At 49.3% G+C, this 26,915-nt stretch overlaps 1 protein-coding gene across 1 annotated transcript in view; it reads left to right on the top strand.

The window, feature by feature from the left end:
* TNNC1 (troponin C1, slow skeletal and cardiac type) overlaps positions 1 to 26,915 on the top strand; it is a 51,707-nt gene that overhangs the window by 17,681 nt on the left and 7,111 nt on the right. Inside the window, exons 2-4 of the mRNA XM_069206096.1 lie at positions 3,514 to 3,544; positions 20,311 to 20,457; positions 20,810 to 20,924. Of these exons, the coding sequence (XP_069062197.1) occupies positions 3,514 to 3,544; positions 20,311 to 20,457; positions 20,810 to 20,924 (293 nt within the window). The remainder of the gene's footprint in view (positions 1 to 3,513; positions 3,545 to 20,310; positions 20,458 to 20,809; positions 20,925 to 26,915) is intronic.

Raw genomic sequence — 26,915 nt, forward strand, 5'->3', positions numbered from 1 at the left:
CCTATGAACCTGTGATGCATAAACCTATGACCCTGTGACATCTGACCTGTGACACCTGAACCTATGAACATGTGACACCTGACGTGTGACACCTGAACCTATGAACATGTGACATCTGACCTGTGATGCATGAACCTATGACCCTGTGACACCTGACCTGTGACACATAAACCTATGACCCTGTGACACCTGACCTGCGACACCTGAACCTATGAAGATGTGTGAGAAAGTAGCCTCTTTCTAGCCTGGTTAACCCCACTTTTGGCCTGTTTGTGAGTATATGTCAGGGTGTTTTCACTGTCTCACTGGGATCCTGCTAGCCAGGGCCCAGTGCTCATAGTGAAAACCCTATTTGTCAGTGTGTTTTGCCTGTCTCACTGGGATCCTACTAGCCAGGATCCCAATGCTCATAGTTTGTGGCCTAATGTGTGTGTTGTCAGCAGTGCTTAACTGTGTCACTGAGGCTCTGCTAACCAGACCCTCAGTGCTTATGCTCTCTCTACTTCCAAATTAGTCACTATAGTTAGGTGACTTAATTTACTAATTCCAATTAGCACACTGGACTCCCCTCCCTTATAAGTCCCTAGTATGTATTACCCAGGTACCATGGGCATTGGGGTTCTAGGAGATCCTTATGGGCTGCAGCATTACCACCCATAAGGAGCTCATACAAACCCTTACACAAGACTGCCACTGCAGCCTGCGTGAAATAGTGCACACACTATTTCACAGGCATTTTCACTGCACTTAAGTAACTTATAAGTCACCTATATGTCTAACCTTTATTTACTGAAGGTTAGGTGCAAAGTTACTAAGTGTGAGGGTACCCTTGCACTAGCAAAGGTGCCCCCACGCTGTCCAGATCCCATTCCCCGGACTTTGTAGTGCGGGGATACCATTACACATGTGCACTACATATAGGTCAATGCCTATATGTAGCTTCACAATGGTAACTCCGAATGTGGCCCTGTGAGGTGTCTAAGATCATGGAATTGTCCCCCCATTCGAAATCTGGTATTGGGGAGCCAATCCCATGCACCCTAGGGGCTCCACCATGGACCCTCAGTACTGCCAAACCAGATCTCTGAGGTTTGCACTGCAGCCCCAGCTGCTGCCACCTCACAGACGGGGTTCTGTCCTCCCGGGACCTGGGCAGTCCAGTCCCAGGAAGGCAGAACAAAGGATTTCCTTTGGGAGGAGGGTGTTACGCCCTCTCCCTTTGGAAATAGGTGTTACAGACTGGGGAGGGGTAGCCTCCCCCAGCCTCTGGAAATGCTTTGAAGGCACAAACTGTGCCCTCCTTGCATAAGCCAGTCTACACTGGTTCAGGGACCATCACTACCCCAGGGGTGGTGCCCAGAACTCCTCTAGTCTGTCCCTGGCGTTAGCCATCTTGTTTTCCAAGGTGTGGGGACACTCTGGAGATCTCTGAGTGGCCAGTGCCAGCAGCTAGACCCCTCCTGATAGGTGCATACTTGAGTAGGTAGCCAATCCCCCTCTCAGGGCTATTTAGGGTCTCCCCTGTGGGGTTCTCTTCAGATTCTACTTGCAAGACTCCTCCAGGAATCCTCTGCAACTCCTGCTTTATCCTCTGACCGTCGGATCAACCGCAGCCTGCTCCAGGAACCGCTGTAACAGCAACAAAGTATCCAGATGGGTTACTTTTCCTCTGCAACTTCAGCTCCAGCCAGCAAATGCAACAGTTTATGTGGTGTGCACGCTCTGGGGACTCCCTGTCTTCACCCTGCACCAGAAGGACCAACAAAATCTCCCGTGGGGTGACGGAGTCAGTTCCCTGCTCTTGCAGGCATCTTCTAAGTCGATGACCGGTTCTCTTGGACTCCTCTCCTGGTGATGAGCGTGCTCCTTGGAACACTGGTGGTGGACCCCTTCGACACAGACTGTCCTAAGGTCCTGCTGTCCAAATTTGGCAGAGGTAAGAGCTTGCCTTTCCAGTTTGCAGCAGTATCTCTGTGCACCGCGTCATCTTCAGCTCCTGAGGCCTCCTTGCACTATTTGCAAGAATCCTTCGTGCACAGCCTGGCCCAGGTCCCCTGCGACGCTCAACTCGCTGAGTTGTTCTCCGGGGGCGTGGGACCTTCTTTTGTAGTGCTGCAGCAACCGCAATTTGCACCTCCTTTGTCCCCGTGACCTGGTACTCCCGTGGGTGCTGCCTGGTTGACTGGGGGCTCTCTGAAGTGCTGAGTGCCCCCTCTTCCTCCTCAGGCTGAGTTGAGGCCCCCAGGTCTCTCCTGTGTCAAGGCAGCACAATTTTGATGCAAAATGTGACACCGCTTGAACCAAGGCTTGCTGGACGAATCCGGCGCCGAAACTCCACTGTATCCAATAACGTGACGTGTTACATCTCCTCCATGCAGCAGGAACCTGCAGCCATCTTGTTTGGTGCTTTCCTGCAGTCTTCTTCCAACTGGAGAATTCCCTTTTGCACCCTCTTCTAGGTTGGCAGGGGCTCCTGTCCTTCCTGGAATCCTCTGCAACTTCTGGACTTGGTCTCCTCTCTCCACAGGTCTTCAGGTCCAGGAATCCATTGTTTGTTGTTTGCAGTCTTGCTTGGTTCTTGCAATAACTCTAATCACGACTTGTAGTGTGTCCTGAGGAAACTTGCAGTACTTTACTCCTGCTTTTCTGGGGTGGGGTAATTTACTTACCTTTATTGTATTCTTACTCTCCCAGCGATTCTGCACACACTACACTTGTCTAGGGGGGAATTTGTGATTCACATTCCACTTTCTTAGTATATGGTTTGTGTTGCTCCAGACCTATTTTCTCCCATTGCATTCTATAGGATTTCCTATTGTTTGCAGTATCCTATGTCTAATTACTTGCCTTATTTCGGTTTCTAGTGTATATATTGTGTATAATACTCACCTCCAGAAGGAGTATTGAGATATTTTTGGCCTTGTGTCCCCCAAATAAAGTGCCTTTATTTTTGGTAACACTGAGTATTGTCTTGGGTATAAATACTGTGTAACTATAAGTGGTAAAGTAGGAGCTTTGCATGTCTCCTAGTTCAGCCTAAGCTGCTAGAACACCTCTAATCTACTAATAAGGGATAACCGGACCTGGTATAAGGTGTAAGTACCCAAGGTACCCACTACAAGCCAGGCCAGCCTCCTACAAGATGTGACACCTGACCTGTGACGCATTAATCTATGACCCTGTGACACTTGTACTATTGGCTTGAACTACTGAGATTGAGACTTGATAAAAGATTCTTTCAGCGCATGACTCCGCCCCGGTGATGACGTATACATCTATAGAGGGTGCGATGTGTTTTGGAACGAACTTCATGCAAACGAAGCATGTTCAACGTCACAGGATGAATGTGTTTTAAACATGCAACGGGGAGAGGTAACTCCATGAGCCTCGTCTTCAGTGCTGTGGACATGATGTGTTTATATGAAGCAGGATAACCATATTTAAAGTATAAATGAAGCTATGAATGAGATGAGAGTGCAGATATCACAGATCGATTCTCTCTCCCTACTACAGGTCGAACAGCTGACGGAGGAGCAGAAAAACGGTGAGTAACACACCTCTAATTACAACCCTGCAGTATTTATACTCGGTCTGCTGGAATTCCCTCATTATAACATTCTCCTGCAACCTAATATCACCAGAGCTAGAAATGACCCTGTAGCGCCTTGAGCACCGGGGGTGCTCAGGTTTGCAGCGCTGTGTAAACATATCGGACCCCAAGGAGTCTTTCCTATATGTCTGACGTGTGCCCAGAAATGTAATCACTCTTTACATGGACGACAACTCACCTGTAATCTCAACAGGGTCTGGGAGGGAATGGAGGCGGTAACCTGTGCCGGCTGCCGCATTGGACACGTGTGACCTGTGACGGAAGCCCCAGGGTGGGCTGGGGTCTGGCGAGGGGGCAGGCCCTGCACCCATGAGGGTAGCTACAGAGGTGAGGCGGGCTGGGGACTGGTGAGGGGGCAGGCCCTGTGTAATAATGTGAATCCACACCAGATGAAGATATGTGGTAGGAGGTATTTATTACAGCCTCAACCAACAGCCAGCATATCAACTGTCATGCAGAGAACCCTGCATCACAGAACCTCAGAACAAGCTGGTTCCATGCCCAGTGTTCTGGCATGGAGCCATGTTACATCATTACACTTCTTCCTCTTTACATTAGAACAGAAGTAACATGAGAACAAAAACACATTTGAACAGAAAGAAAAAGAGGGTAGAAAGAACTACACAAAATCACGCAAATGTAAAGGAAACCTGCGTGTTCTGACACTCCTACGAGTATGTTCAGACCTTAAATCAATGTCAGAGGGAAAACGATAAGAAGTATCATCTCTCCTGTCGGCCACACCACACCCCCCAAAATGTGCTACATGACTATGATTCCAGATGCGACCATCATCCGTCTTGACAGCATTTTTAAACAGCTTAATGATAGTTTTTGGAGAGGTATATTTTGACCAATTTTGACACCCAACAGGAGCTTTGACCTTTACTTTATCTCCAACCTCAAAATTTGTAACTTTCGCATTATTCCTTTTATCAACATAAATCTTCCTTTTGCTTTGCAGAGACACTTCTTTGTCTCTCCATTCCCCAATACCATTGTTTTTCAAACCCTTCCCAGCAACCATCCAGCCAGGACACAAACAAGTATTTGGAGACCTTCCCCTGAGCAATTCAAAAGGAGTCTTCCCCGTTGATGCATGAGGAGTGTACCTGTAAGCTGTTATACGACCCTGCAGTTCTTTTCTCCAATCTAAACAGTTTACCTTTGCTAATTGTATACTCTCTTTTAAAGTCCTGTTAAATCTCTCCAAAGCACCATTCCCCTCTGGATGATATAACGCAATTTTTTTATGTACAATTCCACATTTTACAAAATACTCCTCCATCTGAGCAGAACAGAACTGCGGACCATTGTCAGAAAGAATAGAGTTAGGAAAACTCTCGCGTTTGAACACAGATTCTAAAAAACTGATCACAGATTGAGAAGTGATCTCTCTCACCAAACTCACCTCCACCCATCGTGAATACAAATCCAGCAACACCAACAGGTAAGGAGTCTGATGTTCTCCATGCAATGGCCCCACAATATCGATAGCTAATTCATCCCATGGACTTTTTGGTAAACTTCTACAAACCATAGGTGAACATCTTGGTTTGAGCACCTTATCACTAGCTTGACAAGGTGTACACTCCCTAACAGTACGTTCCACCATCAAATCTAATCCAGGCCACCAGAAATCCTGACGGATGCGCTCTTTGGTTTTAGAAATGCCCATATGCCCTTCATGAGCCATGTTCACGATGACTTCTCTCAAACTCAATGGGGGAATCATTCTTGTGCCCCTCATTAGAATACCATCAACAACGGCTAACTCATTCGCAACTAACGACCAAGGTTTAACCAGACTTCGAGACTTATGCTGTTCCAAAAGAGACATCACAGAACACAATTCACTATCCTTTTGCAACACATCCCTCCATTCATCTTCCTTTACAGCCCCCAGCGTAACATCACAAACTCTTATGCCACACTCAGCATCACATTGATCATTTTCATCCTGAGATTTATCATTCCCTACCACCTCCACCAATCTCGACAGACAGTCTGCCGTTACATTTGTCTTTCCCGGAATGTATTAAAACATGAAGTTATACTCCTGTAAGGAAATGACCCATCTCCTGATCCTCGAGGAAATTGAGTCCAAACCCTTCTTCTCAAAAATTTCTTTCAAGGGTTTATGATCAGACCTGACTACGAAAGAAGATCCCCACACAAATTTTCTGAACTTGTTTATGGCCCAGAAAATTGCCAACGCTTCCTTCTCTATAACAGAATACCCTATCTCTGCCCCTTTCAAGCATCTTGAAGCACAAGCTATTAGCACCTCTTGGCCCTTCCTGATCTGAAAAAGAAGAGCACCCAGCCCCTTTATACTCGCATCAGTAACAATGAAAGTGGGATTCCCAGGTACAAAAGCTTGTAAGTTTGGTGCATTCCTGAGATCATTTTTTACTTGTTTAAATTCTGTACCACACTCTTCCGTCCAAACAAACTCTGCATTCTTACACATCAACTTCCTTAGATTTACTGTCTTATCTGCAAAATTTCGTATAAATTTGTTATAAAATTCTGCCATACCTAAGAATGAAGAAACCTCATCTTTTGTACACGGTTCTTTTAACATTTCGATAGTGTCCACCAAATCCTTTTTAGGACTCACCCCCTGCCGTGAAATATGATGACCCAAATAGTCCAGTTCAGTGACTCCAAATTTACATTTGCTTCGCCTAAGAGATAACCCAGCATCAAGCATCCTTTTAAGCACAGCATGCACCCTCTCATCATGTTCTCTCACGTCTCTCCCACATATTAATACATCGTCCTGGTAGCACTTTACGCCTGAAATGCCTTTAAAAAGATCTTCCAAAATCCTCTGGAATACTGAGGCTGCAGAAACCAGCCCAAACGGCATACGCAAAAACTTGAAGGCCCCCATTGGCGTAATAAAAGCCGTTAATTCTTGAGCCTCTTTACTCAACGGAACCTGATGGTATGCTGATGCCATATCCAGAGTGGTAAAATAACAAGCACCATCCAACGATGATACTAATTCCTCAATATTGGGAAGTGGGAACTTGTCAACCACCACTTCTTTATTTAAGGCACGAAGATCCACACATAGACGGATTTCATTATTTGGTTTACGTGCCACAACAATGGGAGCTAACCACTCCGTTGCCTCTACAGGCTGTATAACACCAATGGACAACAATTTATCTATCTCTTTTTGTACAGCGTCTTGGACACAAATGGGAATGCGTCTAACTTTTGCCACAACAGGTACTGCGCCCTGTTTCAACTTAATATGGTGATTGTACCCCTTTAAACACCCCAAGGTGTCACTGAACAATTCACCAAAAGCTCTCACGAACTTGTTTTCGTCACCCTCAATAGATTGTACCTGAACAGATGGATGTGCATTAGGATTGAGAATGACACCCAAACGTGCTTGATGACTCCAGCTCAACAAATTATCACCCCTCTCAGCAACATAAATCCTAGCATCAGTGAACCTACCATTGTACTCAATGCAGTCATCAAAATAACCTAATAACTTAATTGGCAACCCACCATAACCCGTAGATTTAATATTAGGTTTGAACAGTTTCTTCCTTCCTTGAAAATTCTTCATAAAAAGATCCTTTGAGAGAAACGTGATGTGAGAGCACGAATCAAATTTCATTTTGACTCTAACATCCCCCACCAAAACCCATTCAGAGGGGTGTTCCACCTCACTCTCACTAACTTGAAAACTGACTTCCTTTATTTCTGATCTAGAATCTCTCCTATTCCTCATCCTACAATTTTTCCCAAAATGTCCTCTTTTTCCGCAAACATTACAAGTAATCCTATTAGCAGGACACTCACTTGCATTAGCCATGTGTCCAAATCTTCCACATCTGTAGCAATTTCCTTGAAAAGGTGTTGCAAACCTCCTATTCCCCTGTGTCTTTTCTGCGCTATTTTCAATTACAACACCTTTCTCACGGACACCCTCATACTTTTTTTCCTTCTCATCTTTTTGTATGACTTGACACTCCACTTCTTGTGCTTTTACACTGACCTTGTCTTCTTTATGTGCTTTACTTAGTTCTCCAACACACTTTAACATGCTCTACCCTTTTTGCAATACTAACAACCTCATCCAACGGTGGCTCGTCCTTTAGCCAGAGTTCTTCCCTCACTTTATCACTGCAACACCTCAGCACAAACTGATCTCTAATCCTTTCTTCTACCAACGCCCCAAATTTACAACTTGAAGCCAACTTCTGTAACGCCGTAATATATTCTTCAACACTCTCCTCTTTCCCTTGCTCCCGCAAACCAAAATGGTACCTTTCCATAATAGTACTAATCTTTGGCAAGTAATGTAAATCTAGTTGTCTTGCACATATTTCATATTCATTCAACCCCCTCTGATCAGCTTGCGACAATGGAGGTAGATTTTCCAACACCTCCTGTCCTTCACCCCCTAAACAATGTAACAAAAGTGCCTGCTTCCTTTCACCACTCAAATTCGTACCACACACCCTGGCATAATTCTCAAAAATCTTTTTCCATTTCTTCCACTTAATAACCGGTTCTCCTGGATCTGACAAGAAAAACGGCGGCGCCGTAACCTTCTGCATACTCACAAGAGGTGTAAAACACTTCTTCCCCACAATATATTCCAAACCCTACTAGTTGCTAAAAGTACTTAAAGTCCAAAAGGTTTCCCAGTCACCGTATGTCCCAGCACGATGCCGCTATATCAAACACGGGTCTTCAGGTGTGTTTGTCACCGCAGAGACGACCTTTTCAGTTTACTTCATTTTACAACGCCCAATACTTGTATTCCACAAGTGCAATAAAGTTTCCAAAGAAATGTATATTCCTGTGACCACAAACCAATATAGTGATCCTTATCCAGTTTCCGTCTAAGTTTCAACTTCCAATAGACCGTCGATGTTCTTCTTCGATGTCCTCCAACAATTGCGCTGTAAAAAAAAAAAAAAAAAAAAAAATCCTTCTTCCTCATCTAAGATGGCCGCCACGAAACATTTAGTCCGTTTTCTTCAGGCAGTTGGGCTTGCTTTCTCTTTGAGCAATCTCGGATCGTTTTCCTCACTCAAAATGGCTGCAACCAAACATCCAGTCTATTTTCTTCAGTCAATCTGGCTTGTTTTTCTCCTTCCACCACACTCAAGATGGCCGCCAACAATTCCCACAGCTTTCAGTCCTTTTTCCATTGCTCACGGACCTTCTGACGTCGTGAAGCATCCAGAGACCACTTTGATCCTCAGTAAACGCTCAAACAGCTTTCCACAAAGCCCCTACAACCGCAATTTCACACTTTTCTCCGCTGGAACATGCTGCACGACGCTCGATCCTCTCCCAGCACGTCTCTGTAAGTTATCTCTGTTTTTCTCTTAAATAATCCAAGCTCTTCCTTCTTTGTTGTTGTTGAGGCTGTCCCTTCCTCTGGGTTCCTTTCTCCGCCCAAGCGTCGCCAGTGTAATAAAGTGAATCCACACCAGATGAAGATATGTGGTAGGAGGTATTTATTACAGCCTCAACCAACAGCCAGCATATCAACTGTCATGCAGAGAACCCTCATCACAGAACCTCAGAACAAGCTGGTTCCATGCCCAGTGTTCTGGCATGGAGCCATGTTACATCATTACACCCTGCATCCAGGAGGGCAGAGGTGAGGTGAGCTGGGGTCTGGTGAGGGGACTGGTGAGAGCACAGGCCCTCACCCAGGAAGGTAGCTACAGAGGTGAGGTGAGGTGGGCTGGGGTCTGGTGAGGGGCAGGCCCTGCACCCAGGAGGGCAGCCACAGAGGTGAGGAGGGCTTGGGTCTGGTGAGGGGACTGGTGAGAGGACAGGCCCTCACCCTGGAAGACAGCTGCAGAGGTGAGGTGGCCTGGGGTCTGGTGAGGGGCAGGCCCTGCAGCCAGGAGGGTAGAGGTGAGGTGGCCTGGGGTCTGGTGAGGAGACAGGCCCTGCACCCAGGAGGGTAGCTACAGAGGTGAGGTGGGCTGAGGTCTGGTGAGCGGACTGGTGAGAGGACAAGCCCTCACCCAGGAAGACAGCCGCAGAAGTGAGGTGGCCTGGGGTCTGGCGAGGGGACTGGTGAGAGGACAAGCCCTCACCCAGGAAGACAGCCGCAGAGGTGAGGTGGCCTGGGGTCTGGTGAGGGGACAGGCCCTGCAGCCAGGAGGGCAGAGGTGAGGTGAGCTGGGGTCTGGTGAGGGGACAGGCCCTGCATACAGGAGGGTTGCAGGAGAGGTGAGGAGGGCTGAGGTCTGGTGAGGGGACTGGTGAGGGGCAGGCCCTCACACAGGAAGACAGCCGCAGAGGTGAGGTGGCCTGGGGTCTGGTGAGGGGACAGGCCCTGCAGCCAGGAGGGCAGAGGTGAGGTGGGCTGGGGTCTGGTGAGGAGACAGGCCCTGCACCCAGGAGGGTAGCTACAGAGGTGAGGTGGGCTGGGGTCTGGTGAGGGGACTGGTGAGAGGACAGGCCCTCACCCAGGAGGGCAGTCACAGAGGTGAGGTGGGATAGAGACAAGTCAGGGGACAGGCCCTGCACCCAGGAGGGCAGAGGTGAGTGGGCTGGGGGCTGGGGAGGGGACAGGCCCTGCACCCAGGGGGGCGCTGCAGAGGTGAGGTGGGCTGGGGACAGGTCAGGGGACAGGCCCTGCACCCAGGAAGGCGGCCGCATATGTGAGGTGGGCTGGGGACAGGTCAGGGGACAGGCCCTGCACCCAGGAGGGCAGAGGTGAGGTGGGCTGGGGTCTAGTAATGGGACAGGCCCTGCACACAGGGGGGCAGCAGCAGAGGTGAGGTGGGCTGGGGACAGGCCAGGGGACAGGCCCTGCACCCAGGGGGGGCAGCCGCAGAGGTGAGGTGGGCTGGGGACAGGCCAGGGGACAGGCCCTGCACCCAGGTGGGGCAGCCACAGAGGTGAGGAGGGCTGGGGACAGGTCAGGGGACAGGCCCTGCACCCAGGTGGGGCAGCTGCAGAGGTGAGGTGGGCTGGGGACAGGCCAGGGGACAGGCCCTGCACCCAGGGGGGCAGCCGCAGAGGTGAGGTGGGCTGGGGACAGGCCAGGGGACAGGCCCTGCACCTAGAAAGACAGCCGCAGAGGTGAGGGGGACTACTGGGCTCTCGCTCAGTGAGGCGGCCGCCCAGGGAGACAGTTGGTTGAGACAATGTAATACCTTAAACAGTGGCATGGGTTGTACTACAGAATATCGAGCATAGGAATATCATGATAAGAGAATATCGTGATATCAGAATATGGTGGTGTCAGAGTAACGTGGTATCAGAGTATCATGATACCAGAAAAGCGTGGTATCAGAGTAACGTGGTATCAGAATACTGTGGTCTCGGAATATCGTGATATCAGAACACAGTGGTATCGGAATAACATGGTAATAGAATGTCATGGTTGTATGAAGCTGGCCTTGTATATACTATACCGAAGTAAGGTACAGTGTGCAGAGTCCAGGGGATCCCCGGCGACTTTACAGGGGCTAGAGTAGATAATACTAATGCTCTCTTTGTGGCAGTGTGGTCGAGCAGTAGGCTTATCAGAGGGTAGTGCAAAGCATTTGTTGTACACACACAGGCAATAAATGCACAGACTCAATGACTAACTCCAGGCCAATGTTTATGTATCAGAAAATATACTTTCTTACTTTATTTCTAGAACCAAAAGGATCTGTGTTGCAGGTAAGTACAGTTCCACGAATGTATCACTTTCAAGAATCAAATGCACTTTGTTTACCATTTACAGATAAAACAGTTTTCAGGTAAGTAATACTTTTCAATATTAAAAGTCGACATTGCAATTTTCACTGAAGGCAATACATCCTGGGGGGAAAAGTACATACACAGTTTACAGGTAAGTTCTCTACTTACGGTCTCCGTCTTTGTGGTTTAAGGCATCCAAAGGGCAAAGTTTAGGAAGACACCAAGGGTGCACCACCGGCAACATGGGGCCGGTCGGGTGCAGAGGTCAAAGTTGGAGTTGGGCGCCCAATAGAATCTTTTGGAGACTGGGGGTGCTCAAAAGAGAACAGTTTGCAGGTAAGTACCCAGGGGTTCAAGGCTTAGGCCTTGTGGGGTTTAGATCAGCATCCGGAGGGGGGCACAGGTAAGTACCAAACCCACACCATCAGGGGCAGCGGAGTGCAGGGTGCAAACACAGGGTCGGGTGGCCAGTGCTTTCCTATGCGGAACTCCGGGTTCACAAGGAGGGTGCAGGCTTCGTCCAGGGGGTCGGCTGAAGAAGACGAACGGCTGGAAAGGTAAGTTGAGGCTCCTCTGGACGTCAGTGGACCATCAGCTGGGTTCTCCAAGGCTAGGGGTCTGCGGGTGCAGGGGTACCTTTAGGCATTGGGTATCTTCACCAGATCCGGTTGCGGTCAGGGCAGTCCTCTGGATTCAGGGTGCAGGCGTCGTCGTGGTGACCAGGAGGGGTCAACCCGGGGAGATGCAAGGTCAGAATCACCTAGCTACCTCTCTGGACTAGTGGGCCACCTGGACTGAAGCTGTGGGTGTCGGGTGCAGAGTGGGCAGGACTCACGGATCCGGAGGGCTCTGGAGTCCTTGTTGGAGGTTTCTTTGTGGACAGATCTGCTGTCCTCAAGAGAGCCGGTCTGTAGGGAATCCAGGCAGTCCTTTGAGGGGTTGCAGAGGTCACTGGTCTTGCAGGATGAGACGTCTTCTTGTAGCAGGAGTCTTGAAGCTGCAGACAGGTTGGTAAGGCTGGGGTCAAGTCAGTTGTCCTCTGGAGCCTTCACTGCTGGTGCGGCTCTTCAGTCCTTCTCCTTCTTTAGGTTGACAGGAATCTGAAGAGCAAGGTTTAGTGGTACCCCTAAATACTAGATTTAGGGGGATTACAGGGGTCAGAGGGCAGTAGCCAATGGCTACCGACCCTGAGGATGGCTACACCTTTCCTGTGCCCACTCCCTTTGGGGAGGGGGGCAGATACCTAACCCTAATGGCTATCTCCTTCCAAAACAAGATGGAGGATTCTGCCAGGAGGGGTTCACCTCAGTTCTGGACACCCTAGGGGTGGTCCCAGCTGAGGTTGACACTCCTTGTGTTTAGTAATTTTCCCACAGACCTGCTGCCCAAAGTGGGGCTTGGTTCATTGGGGTAGGGGAGGCATCTCCACTAGCTGGAGTGCCTTGAGGCAGCAGAACAAAAGGCAGGAGCCTTTGAAACTCACCACCAAGTGTTGCAGTTCCTGCGGGGGAGGGGGAGTGAAGCACCCCCACCCAGAGCAGGCTTTCTTCCTGACCCCAGAGAGCACAAAGGCTCTCACCCCATGGGGTCAGAAACCTCTCAGTTAGTGGCAGGCTAGCACAGACTGGTCAGCCTTACACTAAAGGGTTTGGTAAAATACAGGGGGCATCTCTAAGAAGCCGTCTGTGTGCATTGCACAATAAATCCAACAGGGCCCTTGGCACCACTGGTACCTTTTACACAGGACTTAGCTGTGTGCCAAGTGTGTGCCAAATGTGGAAGCAATGGTACACTTTAGGGAAAGAACACTGGTGCTGGGGCCTGCTTAGCAGGATCCCAACACACACTCATTCAAGTCAGCATCAATATCAGGCAGAAAGTGTGGGGGGGGGTAGACCATGCCAAAAGGGGCACTACCTCCAGTGGTATCCCATGGTAAGTGCATAGAGAGGAAGAATAGATTCACTTTTCCGAATTCCACATCTTCACACCTTGAAGAGATATATATCGTCAAGGTACATACAAGTGGAGTTAGGTGTAGAAAATCTTAACTTACCTTTCAATATTTCTGCCTTGACATTCTGGTCATGATACTTTGTGACTTCCAGATTTCCATCTCAATATTCTGCTGGCATACCGCTCCATTGGTTTTGCTGCTCCAATAGCAACACTGGTTGGGATAAGGTGATCCAATGGCTTCACTAATTGGGATAAGGTGCCCCAATGCTGTTACTGATTGGGACAAGGTATTCCAGTGACATCAGTGGTTGGGACAAGGTGCTCCATTGGCATCACTGGTTGGGATAAGGTGATCCATTGCATCACTGGTTGGGATAAAGTGCTCCAATGCATCACTGGTTGGGATAAGGTGCTCCAATGCATCACTGGTTGGGATAAGATGCTCCAATGGTGCCACTGATTGGGACAAGATGCTCCAATGGCATCACTGGTTGGGACAAGGTACTCCAGTGGCATCACTGGTTGGAACAAGGTGCACCAATGCATCAATTGTTTGGATAAGGTGCTCCAGTGGCATCACTGGTTGGGATAAGGTGCTCCAATGGCATCACTTGTTGGACAAGGTTCTCCAATGGATTCACCTGATGGGACAAGGTTCTCCAAGGGCATCACTTGTTGGGACAAGGTGCTCCAATGCACCACTGATTGGGACAAGGTGTTCCAATGGCATCACTGGTTGGGACAAGGTACTCCAATGCATCACTAGTTGGGACAAGGTGCTCCAATGCATTACTGGTTAGGATAAGGTGCTCCAGTGGCGTTACTGGTTGGGATAAGGTGCTCCATTGGCATCAGTGGTTGGGACAAAGTGCTCCATTGGCATCACTGGTTGGGAAAAGGTGATACAATGCATCACTGGCTGGGGCAAGGTGCTCCAATGCATCACTGGATGGGGCAAGGTGCTCCAATGCATCACTGGATGGGATATGGTGCTCCACTGGCATTACTGGTTGGGATAAGGTGCTCCACTGGCATTACTGGTTGGGACAAGGTGCTCCAATGGCATCACTGGGTGGAACAAAGTGCTCCAATTGCATCACTGAGTGGGACAAGATGCTCCAATGACATTCCTGGGATAGGTTGCCCAAATTGGATTGCCTGTTTGGGTTAAGGCACCTCAATCAGATCATTGATTGGGATATTGTGACCCAATCGCATCACTGATTGCAATAAAAGGTGTTGCAATCAGATTAATGCTAGGATCATGTGGTCCAATTAAGTCTCCGGTTGGAATAAAGTGGTTCAGTCAGATCTTTGATTGGCATGTGGTCACCCAGTGAGATTGGTCGCTGGTTTAAAGTGGCCCTATCAGAGTATCATGGTGGCCCTGCAGTTATTTTTTCATCCCAGGTTCCTTTATTAGGTTTGCTCTTGAGACACCCACATTTATAGGGTGGGTTTCACCCCACGTCATCTGTAATCGCTTTCCTTCCCAGTGTTTATTCTGGACCTGAGCGCAGAGAATAAAATCCCAGGATTCTAATCCTGGCAGACAATCCAAGAGCGGTCCTGTGGTGGACCATGATAGGCTTTCAACCAAAGCACAGGAGGATTTAGGTTTTCAGTGGAAGTTGCTTCTTTCCTGATGGCAAACAACATTTCCAGACCTACACAATCCTAAAACGCCTTGTGAGTGTAGGAGGCTGGCCCTCTATGTAGTGTACAAAGCTAGGCACACTGTGCAGGGGGTCCAGGCAACCACACGTTGGTTTCCTGCGGTAAAAATCAGATCACCTAATGTTCCAATATTTGAGGTAGCCGGTCGAGAAGTTAAGCTAATCAAGAAGATGTGCTAAGCATTTGTTGTACTCACAAATCCAATCATGCAACACACACACTCAATGAATAACTCACAACCTGAAATTATAAAAATACTTCAGACTTTTATATGCTTTTTAAGACCAAGATCTTTAAGATACGTTAAGTACTTTTTGAGTTATGATTTTTCAAAGTTTTAATAAAGTTAGTCTTTCTGTGCATAATTATGTACCATAGGAATAAATGGAAGGCTACCTAGAAAAATGTATATAAAATCACACAGGTGAGTTACTAGTCTCTGCTTTTGCAGGATGGCCGATGAGTTTGGTGGGCACACCGTGCCAGCTGGAGAGTCTCGGGGGGCTCCCGGTTCCGGCGGGAGCAGTGCTGGAAAGTATCTTGGCATAGGGCCACTTGGAAAAGGAGCTTGTTTACAGGTTTAAAAGTGGTGCCTTTGGGTCCCCTTGGGCTGTTGAGGTCGCAGGGGGTTAGGGACCCAGGACACACAGCAGATTCCGCGATGAAGGGCCCAGGACTCCCAGATGCAGGGCGAGTTGGAGGTCTTGGATATTGTGTGCAATGGAGCCCTTTGTGCTGGTGGTAAGTCTTCTTTTGGGGGCCTTGTAGGATGACAAGGGCACACTGGTGGGAGGTATGGGGTGTTCCTGAAGTCCCATGACTGGGGCTTCCTCCTGGTCTAGCTGCAGCTCTGGGTGAGCTGTTTTTGCTGTTGTCTGATGTACACTGACCAGTACCTGGGGTATTGGCACAACTTGGCCACGGGAGGGTGCAGTGCCACCAAAGCTGGTACACTTGTAGGTCTCATCCGGTCTGTCATTGGTGTGTCGTCAGGTCCGGCTGTGACGTCCGGTTGCGGAGTTATCGTCTGGTCGGTGAAGTGATCCTCACCGGTTTGCTGGTTCTTGCTGGTTTGTTGAGCTTCTTGAGTGGTGCCTCTCCTCAGGAGGGAGATCTCGGGATATTTGCGAAGCCTGGAGGTCCTCTGGGTCTTTTGAGGTTGGTCCAGTGGTCAGCTCCTCCACAATGGTGATTGTCAGGACTCTGGTGCAGCAAGCAGGGGTCTTGGAGCCTCTTCTGGTGCAGCAGGTAACTCTGTTCTCGTGCAGTCGGGTTATTTGGTGCTGTCTTATCTTCCTGATGAATCTGATTTCTTGGTCTAGGGGATCCCACTGAATACTGAATTTAGAGGGCATTTTAGGGGGAACCTGGTAGTGTCCAATGGGACACTTACCCTTGGGTGGCTACACCCACTACAGTGACCACTTCCTGTGGTAAGGGCCACTTCCCTAAACCTCATTGGCTATTTTCCTGCCATCCAACATGAGGATGCCTGACTGGAGAACTTCTCAGTAGTACAGTCATCTCTCCCCATCAGGGCAGCTGGGTGTAGTATCCCTGGCTGGAGAACTTCTCAGGAGTACAGGCATCTCTCCCCATCAGGGCAGCTGGGTGACGGATGCCTAACTGATGACCTTCTCAGGGGTTCAGGCCTCCCCCACCATCAGGGCAGCTGAATGTAGGATGCCTGGCTGGAGACCTTCTGCAGTGGTACAGGTCTCTCTCCCCATCAGGGCAGCTGGGTGTGGGATGCCTGGCTGGAGACCTTCTGTAGTGGTACAGGTCTCTCTGGACATCAGGGCAGCTGGTGTAGGATGCCTAACTGAAGACCTTATCAGGAGTACAGGCCTCCTCTCTGGTCATCAGGACAACTGGGTGTAGGGTGCCTGGCCGGAGACCTTGTAGGAAAGTACCATCTTTCTTGGCTTGTTACCCCCATTTTTACCTATATGTCAGTATGTTTTTGCCTGTCTGACTGGGATCCTGCTAGCCAGGACCCCAGTGCTCATAGTTTGTGGCCTAATGTGTGTGTTGTCAGCAGTGTTTAACTGTGTCACTGAGGCTCTGCTAATCAGAACTACAGTGCTTATGCTCTCTCTGCTTTTACATTTGTCACTATAGGCTAGTGACTTAATTTATCAATTTCAATTGGCACACTGGACCCCCCTTATAAGTCCCTAGTATATGGCACCTAAGTACACAGGGCATTGGTGTTCCAGGAGATCCTTATGGGTTGCAGCATTTCTTTTGGCACCCATAAGGAGCTCAGACAAACCATTACACAGGCCTGGCATTGCAGCCTGCGTGACATAACGTCCACGTTATTTCACAGCCATTTTCACTGCACTTAAGTAACTTATAAGTCACCTATATGTCTAACCTTCACTTGCTGAAGGTTAACTGCAAAGTTACTAAGTGTGAGGGCACCCTTGCACTACCAAAGGTGCCCCCACACAGTTCAGGGCCAATTCCCGGAACTTTGTTAGTGCCTATATGTAGCTTCACAATGGTAACTCCGAATATGGCCATGTAAAGTGTCTGAGATCATGGAATTGTCCCCTCATTCCAAATCTGGTATTGGGGAGCCAATACCATGCATCCTGGGGGCACCACCATAGACCCCCAGTACTGCCAAAACCAGCTCTCTGAGGCTTGCAATACAGCTACAGTTGCTGCCACCTCACAGACAGGGTTCTGCCCTCCTGGGATCTAAGCAGCTCAGTCCCAGGAAGGCAGAACAAAACATTTCCTTTGGGAGGAGGTTGTTACACCCTCTCCCTTTGGAAATAGGTGTAACAGGCTGGGGAGGGGTAGCCTCCCCAAGCCTCTTGAAATGCTTTGAAGGGCACAGATGGTGCCCTCCTTGCATAAGGCAGTCTACACTATTTGCAAAATTCCTTTGTGCACAGCCTGGCCGTGGTCCCCAGCACTCTATCCTGCGACGCTCAATTCGCTGAGTTGTTCTCCGGCGGCGTGGGACCTTCCTTTGTAGTGCTACACGAACCGCATTTTGCTCCTCATTTGTCCCCGTGACCTGGGACTCCTGTGGGTGCTATCTGGCGTTCTGAGGGCTCCTTAAAGTGCAGAGAGCCCCGTTTTCCTCCTCACACAGAGTTGAGGCCTCCAGGTCCCTCTTGGGTCCAAATAGCACCAACTTGACGAAAAATGCGACTTTGCCAGAACCAAGGGGTCATCCAACTTCATGACGTGGGACATCCAGTGCATCATGCAGGACCCCGCTGACATCTTCCTAGGGTGCATCTTTGCAGTCTTCGTCCAACTGGAGACTCTTCTTTTGCACCCTCTTCTGGGTTGGCAGGGGCTCCTGTCCTTCCTGGAACTTCTTCTGACTTCTGGACTTGGGTGGTCATTCTGACCCTGGCGGTCTTTGACCGCCAGGGCGGAGGACCGCGGGAGCACCGCCGACAGGCCGGCGGTGCTCCAATGGGGATTCCGACCGCGGCGGTAAAGCCGCGGTCGGACCGGCACCACTGGCGGGGTCCCGCCAGTGTACCGCGGCCCCATTGAATCCTCCGCGGCGGCGCAGCTTGCTTCACCGAGATCCGGATGGCGGTAGGGGGGGTCGCGGGGCCCCTGGGGGCCCCTGCAGTGCCCATGCCACTGGCATGGGCATTGCAGGGGCCCCCGTAAGAGGGCCCCTACATGTATTTCACTGTCTGCTGCGCAGACAGTGAAATACGCGACGGGTGCAACTGCACCCGTCGCACAGCTTCCACTCCGCCGGCTCGATTCCGAGCCGGCTTCATCGTGGAAGCCTCTTTCCCGCTGGGCTGGCTGGCGGTCTGAAGGCGACCGCCCGCCAGCCCAGCGGGAAAGTCAGAATTACCGCCGCGGTCTTTCGACCGCGGAACGGTAACCTGACGGCGGGACTTTGGCGGGCGGCCTCCGCCGCCCGCCAAGGTCAGAATGAGGGCCTTGGTCTCCTCTCTTCTCAGGTCTTCAGGTCCAAGAATCCACCATATGTTGTTTGCAGTCTTGCTTGGTTTTTGCAATAACTCTAATCACGACTTGTAGTGTGTCCTAACGAAACTTGCAGCACTTTACTCCTGCTTTTCTGGGCTCTGGGGTGGGGTAATTTACTTACCTTTACTGTATTCTGACTCTCCCAGCGATTCTGCACACACTACACTTGTCTAGGGGGGAATTCGTGATTTGCATTCCACTTTCTTAGTATATGGTTTGTGTTGCCCCTAGGCCTATTCTCTCCCTTTGCATTCTATAGCATTTCCTATTGTTTGCACTATCCTATGTCAAATTACTTACCTTATTTTGGTGTCTAGTGTGTATATTGCGTATAATACTTATCTCCAGAATGAGTATTGCCTCTCTTTTTGGTACTGTGTCACCCAAATAAACTACCTTTATTTTTGGTAACACTGAGTATTGTCTTTACTTGTGTATAAGTACTGTGACACTATGGGGGTCATTCTGACCCCGGCGGTCAGAGACCGCCGGGGCCAGGGTCGGCGGGAGCACCGCCGACAGGCCGGCGGTGCCCCGCAGGGCATTCTGACCACGGCGGTTCGGCCGCGGTCAGATGCGGAAAACCGGCGGTCTCCCGCCGGTTTTCCGCTGCCCTTGTGAATCCTCCATGGCGGCGGAGCGCGCTCCGCCGCCAAGGGGATTCTGACACCCCCTACCGCCATCCTGTTCCTGGCGGGTCTCCCGCCAGGAACAGGATGGCGGTAGGGGGTGCCGCGGGGCCCCTGGGGGCCCCACTTTGTATTTCAGTGTCTGCTATGCAGACACTGAAATACGCGACGGGTGCCACTGCACCCGTCGCACCTTCCCACTCCGCCGGCTCAATTCTGAGCCGGCGTCCTCGTGGGAAGGATGATTTGCCCTGGGTTGGCGGGCGGCCTTTTGGCGGTCGCCCGCCAGCCCAGGGCAAATCCCAAAATACCCTCAGCGGTCTTTCGACAGCGGAGCGGTATTTTGGTGGGGGAAGTCTGGCGGGCGGCCTCCGCCGCCCGCCAGACTCAGAATCACCCCCTATAAGTGGTATTGCAGGAGCGTCGCATGTCTCCTAGTTCAGCCTAAGCTGCTCTGCTGTAGCTATCTCTATCAGCCTAAACTGCTAGAACACTACTACATTCACTAACAAGGGATAACTGGACCTGGTGTAAGGTGTAAGTACCCAAGGTACCCACTACAAACCAGGCCAGCCTCCTACAAACCTTCTCAGGGGTACAGGCTTCTCTGGTCATCAGGACAGCTGGGTGTAGGATGCCTGGCTGGAGACCTTCTGTAGTGGAACAGGCCTCTCTATCCATCAGGGCAGCTGCGTGTGTGATAGGTGCAGTGAAAACGTCTCATGAGGGCTCTTTTTGATCTTTCCACAGAGTTCAGGGCGGCCTTCGACATCTTCGTCCAGGATGCGGAGGACGGCTGCATCAGCACCAAGGAACTGGGGAAGGTGATGAGGATGCTTGGGCAGAACCCCACCCCCGAGGAGCTGCAGGAGATGATTGACGAGGTGGATGAGGACGGTAGGCCTTCTTTCTGACACCTCTCCAGGTGTCAAACTCATGGGTGCTCTAACTGCCTGATCAGTGGAGCTCAGACTAATAACTACATGTCAAGGCATGAGGGGTGCGGGTGCCCACTCTTATTCCGTAGATGGAAATGAGGGGGCTGCACTGAGAAGACCCAAGGGGGCTGCAAATAATGCAAGACTCCTGAGAGTTCAGTCCATGATCATGGGTTTGTGGGGCATCAGTTTATGTCAGGTGATGCCTACCCTGGCTACCTGGGGCAGGTAGAGTGGATCTGGCTCTAGGGTGGTGATGCTCTGCACTGAGACTGCAGTTCCTTCTTCTGACACCCCTTCTTCCTCCCCAGGGAGCGGCACCGTGGACTTCGACGAGTTCCTTGTCATGATGGTCCGGTGCATGAAAGATGACAGCAAAGGGAAGTCCGAGGAGGAGCTGTCGGATCTTTTCCGGATGTTTGACAAGTAAGTCATTCACTCACTCACTCAGGCTGACCCACCGGTGGGAGTTGGCCATAGAGGGACTCAGACCGGAGGATCATGAAAGTGCCCCTGACTTGTAGACCCTTAGGGGCAGATTTAAGAAAAGTGGTGCTGCAGCCAATGCTATTCCACTTTTCCTGCACCCCCCTAACGCCACCATGTGTGCGCCGTATTTAAGATACATCGCTCCATGGCGCTAGTTAGGGAACTAGCCCCAACATTTTTTATGCTAGTGTGGCGCTTTGCAGGATTAGCATCAAAAATGTTGACGCTAGTCCTGCAAAGCACATTGATGCCCATTGTAAACAATGATGTGCCTCCTTTTAACGTGTGCTCTCTGCAGGCATTAAAAATGTTGCAAAAAATGGCGCAAAGAAATCTTTTAGATTTCTTTGCACCATTTTTTTGCCCTCTCCCATAATTGGGGAACGCCACCCTTGCATACATTGGGGCAAATTTTAGAAAAGTGGCGCTGCATCAAATGCAGCGCTACTTTTCCTGAACCCCTTAGTGCTCCGCTAATGCCACCATGTGTGCGCCATATTTAAGATACAGCGCTTCATGGCACTAGTTAGGGAAATAAGATCAAATGTTTTGACGCTAGTTTGGCGTTTTGCAGGATTAGTGTCAAACATTTTGACACTAAACCTACAAAGCTCACTGAAGCCCATTATAAATAATGGTGCGCCTCCTTTTAACGCCTGTTCTGTGCAGGTGCTAAAAATGGGGCAAAAAAAGGCACAAAGGAATCTTTAGGATTTCTTTGCGATATATTGTTTTGGCCCCCCTAACGGGGAACGCCCACCTTGCATACATTATGCCTGGTGCAGGCACAATGTGGCGCAAGGTGTAAATCTGGCGCACCGATTTTGGCCTCGTTGGGCCACATTAGCGTAAAATAAATTATGGTAATGTGGCGCACAGAGAGGCTAGGCCAGATTTCACCCAAAAGAGTCTTTGAGGGAGTCAAGGTATCAGAGTAGGACCAAGGCTAATTTAAGAGGAGAAATTACTTGAAATGTCAGCGTTGTGACCTTGACAGGGACCTTCCTTCCGTAGAATCTCCATTTCATTAAAGTGTGGCCAGCTTCCATGAAGTTTCCATCTAAAACTAGCCCCTGAGACTCACCTGTGAAATCCTGACACCTGCATCTTTGTGTCCCAAATGATAAAATAAGATAAGGATTTACAGGGTCCATCATGGCACTGTGGCATCTTCTTCATGCGCACACAAACACTAACGCTGGAAAGAAGCGCCCCTGTAGAAGGCAGGGACTGAGAATGAAAAGCTGGTCTAATCTCTGGAACCAAGGTAAAAGGCATCAGGCCAGGAGTGAAGGCTTCAGTTCACAGGAGACGCCATGGCTGACTGTGTGGTTTGGATGGCGGCGGATACCTCCAGGTATATATATTCTTTGTAAGAACCTATTCTACACAGGTGGAAGATTCTGGAAAAGTCAACACCAATCACAATGGCAGAGAGAGACTATGTTGGCACAACCACACAAGCTTAGTGAAAGGGAGAAGGCATATGTCCCATCTTCCAGATTCACTTATGGTTTCAGCTGAGATGACCGTGTCCCAGCCTCCAGAGTCATTCATGGTTTCAGATGAGATGACCATGTCTCAATCTTCAGATCCACTCATAGTCTCAGCTGAGAGGAACATGTCTTAGCCTCCAGATTCACTCCCAGTTTCAGCTGAGATGACTATGACCCAGATTCACTCATGGTTTCAGCTGAGATGACCATGTCCCAGCCTCTAGATTCACTCATGGGCTCAGCTGAGATGACCATATCCCAGCCTTCAGATTCACTCATGGTTTCAGCCAAGATGACCATGTCCCATCTTCCATATTCACTCATGGTTTCAGCCGAGATGACCATGCCATTTCCCATCTTCCATATTCACTCATGGTTTCAGCCGAGATGACCATGCTCCAGAGTCACTCATGGTTTCAGATGAGATGACCATGTCCTAGCCTCCAGACCACTCATGGTTTCAGCCAAGATGACCATGTCTCTAGATTCGCTCATGGTTTCAGATGAGTTGATCAAGTCTCAGCCTCTAGATTCACTTATGGTTTCAGACGAGATGCCCATATCCCATCTTTCAGATTCACTCATGGTTTCAGCCAAAATGACCATGCCCTGGCACCCAGATTCACTTAAGGGTTCAGATGAGATGACTGTTAGAAATGGGATTTCTGGTTGGCTATGGTATCCACCTCAGCCAGTCAAAACCCACCACTCTAGTAAGGGCATGTCAGTTACACACCAAACATAACCTGTGCTCACCCCCTGATTGATTGGTGCAGAGCAGTCAGTCTTATCCCCAGAAGTCATGTGAAAAGCGTTTGTGCAACACACTCCACAAGTGGTACAATAAATACATTTCAAAAGAGATCCTACACAATATTATATAAAAAATATAAAGTACACTGTACATAAGTCACAGACCAATATGACATGAATCAGTGATTACTTTGCCAATTAGGCAATTGTCACAAACATCACAATGAGTGCAACAAAGGAAGTACTGTTGAGTTGCCAAAGACCACGAAATAAAACGTTACTGTGCACATTTATGCCATTCCTAACATAGAATGCGGTATCTCAATAGGGCAAGAACCAACATATTAGGGTTCATGACATAAGTGGATACTCTGGGCATGAAATGCAGCAGGGTAAGAAATATACTAGAGAAGCGTCTTAGGTCACCTGAAATGCATCATAACATCAGTGGGTACTGAAGGTATGAATTTTGCATCAGTCATAAGAAGCACAACGTGACACCCAAAAATGCAGGAATCACCACAGGACTTAACTGGTGAAAGCTTCTATACTAAAAGAAAACACGTGGGGCCATATGTACAAAAGCTTTTTCCCATAGACACACAATGGGTAAAATCCTTTCGTACATCTGGCCCATGGTTACATGGTGCAGGCAATAGCCCCTATAGCCATAGAAAATATATACATAATTGGGCAAGATATTGTGCTTTATCCCAGGTAAGATAAGACCCCCCAAGCTACCGAAGGTGAGGAGAGCACTTGCAACTCCGGGCCTACGCGCGGTCACGACACCTGTATCACGTAGAACCCAACCTCACATGAGGCTTGACTTTCAGGCCCATGCTGACAGGAATGATAGAAATTACATGGCATGTCCCTCCATCACAAGTGAGGGCAATTTCCAAGGTGTCCCCGGGGCCACTCTGACCATGAGGCATCTTACCTGGTAAAAGCACGAGATAGTTGAAAGGCTACACCACACCTGTTGTCCTCAGAGCAGGAAACCTGGGGACCTGATCGCTCAACTCACAGCGGCGGTGGATGACACCGGCAGGAGAGATTATCCTCTGATCCTCAGGCTGCAAGCCCTGCACTTGGCATCTCCCACGGTAGGGGGTGCCAGCCAGGGGGTTCTCTCACAGCCAGCAAGGCCCAGGGCATGGGAGATGGTCCTCCAGCATGGCACTCCCCTTTGCTTGGTGTGATTTCCCTAGTCGGGGGGGGCTGCTGAGGAAACCGCACACCACTAGTAGCACATTGGAGGAATTTGGAGCGCTCACCATGTGCTTCTTTCAGGCAATAATGAACTGAACACCGAAAACCTCACCACGAGTTTCTCCATACACAAATTGTGATGAAAAACTGAACAATGCACACCACACGTTCCTCTTCGGCATCAGATAAGAGGAAAAGACAAAAGTTAATGATGAAGCACCAACACTTAGCACTTCGGTGAAAAGCGCTCACCAGGCGCTACATAGGCACCACAAAGTAACATCATTGGGCCCTCCCTGGGCGCTAGAATCAGAGAGCCAGGGAGCAGAAATCACTGCTCTCTCTGTGCTGGGCTCCTTGGGAGGCACCAAAGGAGCACTAAGGGGGCAGACAGGCCAGCACAGCTCGGTAGGTGGCGGTTCCTCCTGATGGTCCTTGCACGGCCTGGATCCTCCCAAATCAGAGAACAGCTGGCAGCAGGACAACAAGCAGAAAAGTAATCCAGTGAGTCCTTTTTGCCACCCAGCAAACAGCAGGGCAACATCAGAAGAGCAGTCCAGAAGAGTCCTTTTGCAGCTCAGCAGTCCTTCTGGCAGAGTTTCAGTCCCAGTTCCCAAAAGTTCTCTCCAATCATGGGGTCAAAGCCCCTGTACTTATACTCAAAATGTCTTTGTTCTGGGGTGACTTCAAAGGGACCCTTTTAAGTGAAACACAATACCCTTTCAACCCAGCCCTATCTCTAGACTTCAGTAGGGGGTAATCAGCCCATTGTGCGAGGGCCGGACACAGCCTATTGACATGTAAGATGTGAACGAGCCTCCTTTTCTCCAGCCCAGGATGACTATCAGTATGCAGATGCATTTTCTGTCACACCCACCCTCTCCTGTGTTGTGGCTGTCTGGAAAGTATGCACAAGGTGAGCCTTCACTCTGCTCTAGATGTGGATTGGAGTCAGGCTGCAATACACTAGAATTAAAAGCACACTGAAATGCCCACTTTCTAAAACTGGCATTCCTAAAATAGTAATGTAAAATCCAACTGCACCAATAAGGAGGATTTCTCACTCCTGTTCCAAACATACCACACTTGCCCATGCTATTCCTCTCGGGTCAGAAATTACCACCTATACATATATAAGGGAATTCTCAATGTTAACCTATGAGAGGCACAGCCCTCACAGCAGTGAAAAATTTAATAGGCTGTCACTACTAGACCATGTAAAACACATAAGTAGATGTCCTACCTTTTACATACACAACACCCTGCCCATAGGGCTATCTAGGGTCTACCTTAGGGGTGACTTAGGTGTCGCAAAAAGGGATTTAAGGCCTTGGCAAGTAGTCTGACTTGCCAAGTCAATGAGGAAGTAAACTGCGCATGCAGGCCCTGCAGTAGCAGGCCTGAGACAAGGTTAAAAGGCTACCTCTGTGGGTGGTGCAATCAGCGTTAAAGGCCCACATTCAATTTACAATTTACAGTCCCTGGGTATATAGTATACCACTTTATAAGGGACTTACAAGTAGATTAAATAAATATGCCAAACAGGTGTAAACCAATCATACCAAGCATTAGTTGAGAGAGCACATGCACTTTAGCACTGATTAAAGTGCCCAGAGTCCAAAAGACAAAAAAGAGGGTCAGAAAAATATGAGGAGAAAGGCAAACAGTTTGGGATAACCCTGAACAAAGGCTATTTACAACAATGACCATGTCCCATCTTCCAGATTCAACCATGGTTTCAGCCAAGATGACCATGTCTCAACCTCTAGAATCACTCATGGTTTCAGATGAGATGACCATGTTCTACCCTCCAGATTTACTCATAGTTTCTGATGAGATGACTGTAAGGAAATGGCTCCCTGTTGCAATTACCCCCCACTTTTTGCCTGATACTGATGCTGACTTGACTGAGAAGTGTGCTGGGACCCTGCTAACCAGGCCCCAGCACCAGTGTTCTTTCACCTAAAATGTACCATTGTTCCACAATTGGCACACCCCTGGCACACAGATAAGTCCCTTGTAAAAGGTACCAGTGGTACCAAGGGCCCTGTGACCAGGGAAGGTCCGTAAGGGCTACAGCATATGTTGTGCCACCCTAAGGGACCCCTCACCTAACACATGCACACTACCATTGCAGATTGTGTGTGTTGGTGGGGAGAAAAAGGCAAAGTCGACATGGCACCCCCCTCAGGATGCCATGCACACAAAATGCTGCCTGTGGCATAGGTGAGTCACCCCTCTAGCAGGCCTTACAGCCCTAAGGCAGGGTGCACTATACCACAGGTGAGGGCATAGCTGCGTGAGCAATATGCCCCTATAGTGTCTGAGTCTATTCTTAGACATTGTAAGTACAGTGTGGCCATATTAAGTATATGGTCTGGGAGTTTGTCAAAAACGAACTCCACAGCTCCATAATGGCTACACTGAATACTGGGAAGTTTGGTATCAAACTTCTCAGAAGAAT

This window comes from Pleurodeles waltl, chromosome 9, assembly GCF_031143425.1.
Source record: "Pleurodeles waltl isolate 20211129_DDA chromosome 9, aPleWal1.hap1.20221129, whole genome shotgun sequence".
Classification (NCBI taxonomy): Eukaryota; Metazoa; Chordata; class Amphibia; order Caudata; family Salamandridae; genus Pleurodeles; species Pleurodeles waltl.